Genomic DNA, 9508 nt, shown 5'->3' with positions numbered 1-9508 from the left:
CTCCATCAATGGGACAAAAAATGGCGTCAGGGGAAATAATCAATGAACAGCAAGGTGACAAAATTCACGTCAAGGGAAATAATCACTAAATTAAAAAAAAACTCCAGCAGTGGTACAAAATGGCGTCAAGGGAAATAATCGCCGGTAGAAAACTAGAGCCGAGAGACTCGATATTTGTTGAGAGTGAGCGCATAGCTTGGTCGATACCAGCTGTTTGTGATTGGCAAGGTGAGTCAGTGCTAAGGGTGGGTTCGTGTCCTGAATCACTATTGAATTCTATGTTTCTATAAACTTGTGTGCAGGCGGCTAGTGCCAGTTTCACAATCGCTATTACCATAGCTAAGTAAACAATTTTTGTGTAAACAAGTACATTTATTTTCAAGATTTCCTCATACAAAAATGAGGAAAAAAATGTTGATACTGTCACATAGGAGCTATATATGAAGGTTTATATAGCCAGTGTACTGTTCAATATATATTATATATTTTCTCAACATTGTACGGGTACCTGTAGGACTAGTGTAGGCCTACCCAAATGTAGTCCTTGAGACAATTTTATCTATTCTTTTAGGTATTTAATTTACAACGAGCACGCAATGAAACAATCAGCGTCAATTAATCATACACCAGTTTGTATAAGTCAATCATACAGCAGTAGCCTGCGTGTTAGACAATCACACAACAGTTTGTATAAGTCAATCATACAACTGTAGCCTGCGTGTTAGACAATCATACAACAGTAGCCTGCGTGTTAGACAATCACACAACAATCTGCTTTAGTTAATCAACATCTGAATAAGTTAATCACACTAGAGCTGCCCCGCCTGCGAACGCAACTAAATGCCTCAGCCTGACTTTTCCAGAAATTTCAGCCAATATCTTCGTGTAAATCAACTCTTTGTCAATGAATGGGCCTTTCTTGAATCAATTAAAGCTTTTAGCTCAGCCAATCGATGGCGTGACAGACACCGTACACAGGGGAGGGAAGCGTCGTGTACCTTGCCTTGTGTCCCTTGAAGTTACAGTACCATAGTTCGATGTAATCTCAGACTGCAGTGCAAGTCGGGTGTGACCTCAAAAACTTCTCAAGTTACAATTTATTCACGGGAGAGGCTTTGCTCGTTAGACTTTAGCTCTGTCTTGATTTAGCTCTTTTAAAAAATTATTAAAAATCACTCTCTTGTTTTCACTCTGGCTTGCTGAAGTTTAGTCTTGGTTTAGCTCTGATTTACTTTAAACCTTATTGATTTAGTTCTATTTCCTGAGCAAATGTGTGTTTTCATTCATTTTTATAATAAAACATTTAAAAGTCAACAATATTCTTAAAATTCTTTTTTTAATTAAAATAAAAATGTGTTCGTAAGAAAATACGCCAGGTAGGTAATCAATGCAAACCAACAAAGAACACGTGTGCTATTATGTTTATTAATTTTTTACCCCGTGTAAAAATTTCTATTCCCCTTTATCAATACATGGATCTATAGGTGTAATCATAAATCTTTAATTTAAAAATTAACAACTCAAAATACAATGGAAACCATTTTGGTTTTAGATAATGATTAAGATTAATTCTGAATTACTATACAACACCAACATTTAATTGAATTCTCTGATCGATTGCAGTAAAGTATTGGTAAAAACGTAATCAATGAAATTATTGGTGTATAACAAATATAAATCAGCTAGTTTCAGAGCAAAAGTCAGCTCGCGACAGAGGTTAAGTCAGCTGCCCGCAGAGCTTAACTCAGATACCTACAGAGTTAGTCAATAAGCTGCAGTTAAAAGTTAGGTGGCCTTTAGAGCTTAGGTCAGGTACAGAGCTAAAGTCAGCTAGCTTAAGAGCTAACGCCGTCTAGCTCAAGAGCTAAAGTCAGCTAGCTTAAGAGCTAAAGTCAGCAAGCTTAAGAGCTAAAGCCAATTAGCTTAAGACAAGTTAAGAGCTAAAGTCAGCTAGCTTAAGAGCTAAAGTCAGCTAGCTACTGAGCGTAGACAGCATACTATCACTGTTCTTTCACACTTACAGGTTCCAGCAATTCAACTCCAGACTTCGCTGGATATACTTGGCACCAAACATTCTCAGAAGAGAAACCGCCTTTCTAAAAAAATAAACTCTTTGCCGTTTAAATATGTAAGGCCGTGGAAGTGCACAGATTTTCTCATAAGTGGATATCAGACTGGTTTAGCGAGTGGATAACCGTTAACCGCAGGAAATAGAAAAAAAACCACGTTTTGAATGAATGTGTATTAAAGAAGTAATTGATTTAGGATAAGGCTTAGCTTTGAATCGCTCGATCAGTGCTGTCAAGAAATGTTATGTGTAGCACAGCACATCTAGATCACACAGACAGATGTCATTACATGAATTGGGTGAGTGAAAATTACGTCTGACAGAAATCATAGACATACATTATATATAAAAACAAAGTTTCATATAATAATAAAGCCTAATACAATATATATATATATATATATATATATATATATATATATATATATATATATATATATATATATATATATATATATATATATAGGCCTACTATTACTTCAATGAAAAAATCAACTAGACAATATTAGAAAACTAACAGTAAAAAAGTAAACGTGTGTAGTTTTGTTACGTTGCTAAATTGGTGATATCTGTGGCCATTCTCACTTTTGTGCAAATTTTATACAACAAATTCTCTCATTTAGCCTACTTTGTTGATCAACCAAGTATTGCTTTTCAACACTATTTTGACGTGGTATAGCAAATAACATTTTGTAGATCTAAATCTAGTAAAATTAATTTGAAACATTCAAGGGTCTGCTCTTAAGTGATGCGATATGAAGGGAAACATGAACTGCTCAATTGCATTACATTATTTTAAAACAACAACTAGCATTAATAATAATACAGGCTTGATTGTAAGACCACAACGACAACAACCACAGCAACAATGCAGACAACCGCACCACAGATGATGGTTATGATCGAAAGTCGTTTCGCTTCTTGAGCTCTCGTCATGGCTAGAGGGATGTCGTTGTTGGCCAGGGCAGTACGAGACTAGACAGATCAAAAAATATAACAGACATTTACCATTTGGCAACTCATGGCACACTTTTCAGACTAAAACAGTGTTTTTGTTTTCTGCTTTAAAAACATTTGTAGATAGTTTTAAGTGGATTTCAGTTGTTATTAAAAAAGTTAGATACACCTTTATATCAAAATATAATATGGCCTATATTATATACGTTTAGGGGTGGGATATATAACTATCGCCTATATATAAGTATGTGTGTAAAGGAAAGATCTGAGTCAGTGGCGTAGCCAGGAATTGGCAATGGGAGCAGAGTTTCTTCCAGGCATCTCTTTTTTACCGCCCCCCCCCCCCCGAACGAAATGAAATGTATATACTTTATATAGAAAATATATACTTTTAACAGTGTCCGCCCCCCCCCCCCCGAAGAAAGTCTACCGCCCCCCCCCTCCCCCCCCCCCCCGAAAATTTCAAGTGCCCCCCCCCCCCCCCCCCGGAGAAAAAAGTCTGGAAGAAACACTGAATGGGAGAGGTTCAAATATTTTCCATATGTATACAATCATATATATATATATATATATATATATATATATATATATATATATATATATATATAAGGGTGGGTGTCCAGGGGAGGGGTTATAACCCCCCCCCCCCCCCCTTAACCCCCTTTTTCCTACGCCACTGGTCTGAGTATGTTATCTTGTGTGCATTAGTGTGTAAATGCATGCATTAATTTGTCTTACGTCGAGTGCCTTCATCACTGCAAACAGTCCAATCAGAGGACAGCAGCAAATGGCGGACATGACGGCCAGTGTGGTGTGGTCAGGGACCGCCTGCACTTGGTTGTAAACCATGGCCGGCTGGGTGATGACGGTGTTGCCGTACACTGACTGGTTCTGGGGAACAGAAATATTTGGGTGTCATCAGGGGCGTAGACAGGGTTTTGGGGAACAGAAATATTTGAGCGTCATCAGGTGCGTGGCAGGTTTTTGGGGAACAGAGATATTTGGTTGTGAACAGGGGCGTAGGGGGTGGTCAGGTTTTTGTAGAACAGAAACATTTGGGTGTCATCAGGGGCGTAGGGCGTAGACAGGTTTTTGTAGAACAGAAATATTTGAGCGTCATCAGGTGCGTGGCAGGTTTTTGGGGAACAGAGATATTTGGTTGTGAACAGGGGCGTAGGGGCTGGTCAGGTTTTTGTAGAACAGAAACATTTGGGTGTCATCAGGGGCGTAGGGCGTAGACAGGTTTTTGTAGAACAGAAATATTTGGGTGTCATCAGGGGCGTGGTCAGGTTTTTGGGGAACAGAGATATTTGGTTGTGAACAGGGGCGTAGGGGGTGGTCAGGTTTTTGTAGAACAGAAATATTTGGGTGTCATCAGGGGCGTAGGGCGTAGACAGGTTTTTGTAGAACAGAAATATTTGGGTGTCATCAGGGGCGTGGTCAGGTTTTTGGGGAACAGAGATATTTGGTTGTGAACAGGGGCGTAGGGGGTGGTCAGGTTTTTGTAGAACAGAAATATTTGGGTGTCATCAGGGGCGTAGGGCGTAGACAGGTTTTTGTAGAACAGAAATATTTGGGTGTCATCAGGGGCGTGGTCAGGTTTTTGGGGAACAGAGATATTTGGTTGTGAACAGGGGCGTAGGGGGTGGTCAGGTTTTTGTAGAACAGAAATATTTGGGTGTCATCAGGGGCGTAGGGCGTAGACAGGTTTTTGTAGAACAGAAATATTCGGGTGTGAACAGGGGCGTAGGGCGTAGACAGGTTTTCAGGGAACAGAAATATTTGGTTGGAACAGGGGAGTGGTCATGTTTTTTGTGGAACAGACATATACATATTGATTTGGCGTTTACTAAATATTTTAAATAAATTACCCTCCTTCCCCACTGACAAGATGTGTAGTTGACTCGTTGGTTGAATAAGACACACAAAATTCACCTGGTTTTCAAAAGATTATCTCTTCAATGTTCCCGTCTCATAAACCCTAAAGTAGTCGCTCATGTTCTTCCTTAAAATTTGTAACAGGTGAGCCATTTTCACCGTAATTTTCTTACTGCGATTTATGATGTTAATAGAGCAGCGAATTCCATTTCGAGCTTTGACCTTGTCGATGAAACTTGCGTCGTCAACAGTACTAAAAAATTGTTTCGTTTCTTTGGTCGAATTCGCTGTGTGTTTATGTTTTTCATGATTCCTGTACTAGCCTCAAACAGCGCACATTCACTTTTTAAATGTGTTCTTCTTCTTAGGGTTAATCCTATTGGGATTCTCATGGTCAATTCTACTAGGGTTAATCCTGCAAATGTTTTAGTATGTTCACTTCTGATCAGATAGATACATACAGAGAAGGTTGTCTTTAAGAACCCTAAAGGACTAGATCTGTATATTTATAAAAACTGACCTACACATTCTGAGGGCGAAGCTGAATATTAATCTATGGAAATTAGGCCGGGTTTAATCATATAAGATAATTAGGCCTATATCTATAGTTGAAACTAAACATAGGTATATGTGTATTAGTTTGTTCTAGAATAACATTAAAGAAAATATCTATCAATTACTTTTACAAATAACTAAAAGAATTTCTATTATAATTCTGTGTATGATATTCTGGTCTTTGCAACAAACTCAAAACTTGTGAAAAAAAAAACTTTTAAGTTGTAAAATATTTTTGAAACACCGGCTACACTCTTGTTATTTAGTTCATGGTAACAAAACACTCACTAGGTACACCAGCTGTCATCCTGTGGTGTTAGTGGGTCTACTAATGTATGGGGTACCCATGTGGTGGTACATGACAGTATTTCCACAACCTCCACAGGTACTAGGTTTCAATAAGTCATCGACACGCTCTAGGATACAATTAATTAATAATTGTCACGGTTCATGCTAACGTCAATTAAATATGTCATCAACAGGGGCAGACTCGCGATATATAAAAGCTATATATATATATATATATATATATATATATATATATATATATATATATATATATATATATATATATATATATATATATATTTATATATATATATATATATATATATATATATATATATATATATATATATATATATATATATATATAATGTGTGTGTATTTATTTATTTACTCATACACATATATTGGGATTTAAGTTACTTTATAGGAAGATGTTTTAATGGAAAGCTCGCTGTCACCACACGAACTAAATTTCTGGAATCTTCTCTTACACATGACACCATTTCATGAACAGGTCGGTAACATGACCCGCCGGGTTGTGAATTCGTTTCGCATTTGACGTCACGGTTTATGCTACCCCCTGACCCGATTCGTACCCGGAAAACACGTCACGTGATATGTGGTGTATCAATTACCCTGTCCCTGAAATCTATCACGTTGATGGCATTGAGCAGTAGAGTCAACACCTGGTGACAGCTAGGTCAAACAGAAAGTGAGTCAAGTATAGAACGTTTCGAAACGTCCATCAGATAGATACATACAGTGAAGGTTGTTTTTTAGAACCCTAATAGACTGGATCTGAACATTCTGACAAATTATTAACAGAGTTTCTTCCAGAAACTTTGTCTACCGCCCCCCGAACGAGATGGAATTTATATACTTATTTATATACTTTTACTAGTGTCCGCCCCCCGCACCGGAAAATGTTGACCGCCCCCCCCCTCCGAAAATATCAAGTGCCCACCCGGAGAAAAAAGTCTGGAAGAAACACTGATTATTAAACTTGGCATCAATACAATCCTTCATATTATAAGATCCTGAAATTTGCCAGATAATTGTAAGGACTTGTGTCTGATACGAGTGGGCTACTACATCAATTTAATTAAACATCTACCCATTAAATCCCGGATTGCGGGCCTTGATTCGTAAATCTGCATTGTAAAAAGCAATGAAGATTGAGCGCTTAGTTCATTGTTTGTTACACATAATGATTTAAAGACAGTGAACAGATACATTTAGACAAAACAACAATGTAGATGTCAAAATGGTATAGTTACCCCCATCGGTATGCCATAGTATGGCTGAACTGGGGCAGTTGACACCGTCAGGGGCGGAGAATAGACCGCGTCGTAGTTGGGGTTTGCTATCCCCCCAGACCCAGAGTTGCTTGCTTCATACGAAGGGGGTGGGGCGGCTGTTGTAAAGAAAAACAAAAGAAATCGAATGTATTATAATCTTATCCTTATTTTAGCATTGGGGAGCCGGCTAAAGATGTTTACACTTTACAGGTGATCTCTCGATTTAGTCGCCTTTATAGTCCACATATAAATATTATTATTTTATGAAATTAATAGCAATTGTCGCCCTTATTGTGCGTATAAAAACAAGGGTTAACAGTTTGTAGGCCTATAGGTCAATGTTCAACAATATAAACCATGTACTAATTGGCAATGAAGATGTTTTTTACACTAAAAAAGTAAATTTGATTTTATTTTGATGAAAGGAAACAAGCTTACTTATACATTTGAATATTTTAATTTACGGAAATTATTTAAAAATAACTGAAAACTTACTTTTCTCTTCCATTTTGGTATATTCTAACGAATTCAATACCGTGGCTTAAAAGGGACGGGAAATTTCGTTTATCTGTGTGGCCAATCACGTGGGAGAATTAGATCAGAATGTATAAATAACTTGTGGGACAGTTTTCACCAGCAGACGATATCAGGATTGGTAGTTGTCGTTATCAGGTGCTGGGAGCGCAAAAAGGCGAATTAATCATCGTGTGTTATTTCACGCCTACCTACTAAAAACGTTTACATCTGTGAAATTTTTTATTCAATTTTATTATAATATCGACTTTTTAACCTAAAACTGGCTTCTAGATTACTCTAGAACCTAGAAATCTCTTCTCAAAACTTGGGGGTCTTCTCATACTCCCGGTGTTAGTATAGGGTGGGTATATTTGAAACTAGATCTATATTATAACATGAAGTGTTGGGGGTGGGGGGTGTGTAGAATCCACTTATGCACCCGAAAATGAGGTAGTTGTTTTGTAGCTTTCCTGTGATTTCACCCGGTCCTAATTAGTACTTTGCAGCAATAATTAGATCATGCATGGCAGAAATAAGAGGAATAAGCAGGACACCGTGCTTGTCAATTTTTTTTCCTTCATATAAACTTTCATCTGAACAAAAGCGACCCCTACTTTAATGGGCCTTAAGACGTTTTTAGGATTACTTATCGCATTTTTTGACCTACTTTGAGATTCCTATAATAAAGATCTAGCTGTACCAACTTATTTGCATAGTTGGTGGCGAATTTGCAGCCAAACTTTTACAAACAATTTTTCTCTCTCTACTATAAAAAATGTGTTACTAGTTCGGAAGGATAAATGGCTAAATGACGTTCGATATGGGTTTTTTTCCTTCTTATCAGTGTGACTTCGTTTGTCATATGTTAGCGACAAGGCAATGTAACAGCACATGTACCCAACACGTAGCACATTTGTATCATTGATCTGAATTGTCAGGATTTATCTGTTCTACTCGACATCAGTTATCTATGTCAGCTTATCGTGTAACTGAGTATGACTTTATAGGCCAAATTATGCGTGCTTTAATTAATTATTTTAACCTACAGTTCACCAGGCTAGATTTTAGTGTTGAACATTATTCAAATACGTTTTAAAATTATGTCATTACATCATGCCAATTTAAGTTTACGGTTAGGCTTTAAGTCCTTGAAGCAAATGAACTGCATCATCTGCATGTCCCAAGTTAGGATTAAGATGGAGATAAATTTCAACGCTTCCCAAATGTCAAGTACATAAATAATAATAAATAAATTTAACTTAGAATAAAATGACTAAAAAAACTCTGGAAAGTTGTAGATGACGGTTGACCCTATTGCTGGAAGTAACAAATCTACTTGTGCAAATATTTTAACCTGTTCACCTTGCCCGTATTTTTAACAGTGGATTATAATGTATATGTGATTGATTATTTAACTTGCTAGATATAGCCGTAGTAAAAGATATTTGGTAAAGGAGTATTACCAATTAATATCTATTTTCTTACATGACATGAAAAAGAATTGAATTTTAGAACGAAATAAAACACGTGTTACCGGTTCAAACCAGTCAAGGTTCATGTGTTATTTATAGACCAGAAAAATGTAGCTGTAAATAGTACTAATGCTTATTGTTTCACGTCCGGCCGCGGGGCCTTCTAGTTCAAGGCACACATATATAATTGTTCATTCCTTGTTACATTGTGAGCTTGTCATGCTGAAATTCCTCGTATGTAATCCTTTCTTTTAAATGGTAACAGCTGCTTTACTAGAAGTTAATCAGGCACAAGCTTATCAAAACAATGTGTGTGTCTCCAGCATACGTAGGCCATACTGTCATAATACCGCTGTAACTTATTTAAATCTATTCCTGAATCAGTATATACTACTAATCAGCTAGTAAAAAATAAAAGATGATTAAAAGATTAATTCACTATTGTTTGTAAAAGACAATTTGGGGGCCCACTGAGG

General features: G+C 37.1%; 1 protein-coding gene across 1 annotated transcript; it reads right to left on the bottom strand.

The window, feature by feature from the left end:
• Positions 1-1406: 1406 nt before the first annotated feature.
• Positions 1407-7661, bottom strand: LOC131945031 (uncharacterized). Its single transcript, XM_059306003.1, has 4 exons — positions 7540-7661; positions 7024-7160; positions 3764-3916; positions 1407-3043 (listed from the first exon to the last, which is right to left on the bottom strand). The coding sequence occupies exons 1-4, from the start codon at positions 7550-7552 to the stop codon at positions 2882-2884; spliced, it is 465 nt and encodes a 154-aa protein (XP_059161986.1). The 5' UTR covers positions 7553-7661; the 3' UTR covers positions 1407-2881.
• Between the last annotated feature and the right edge of the window lie 1847 nt (positions 7662-9508).

This window comes from Physella acuta, unplaced genomic scaffold (assembly GCF_028476545.2).
Source record: "Physella acuta isolate Inbredline_101_S28 unplaced genomic scaffold, ASM2847654v3 ptg000519l, whole genome shotgun sequence".
In the NCBI taxonomy this organism is placed as follows: Eukaryota; Metazoa; Mollusca; class Gastropoda; family Physidae; genus Physella; species Physella acuta.
The sequence above is the reverse complement of the archived record's forward strand: the minus strand, read 5'-3'. Positions and strand labels throughout refer to the sequence as shown.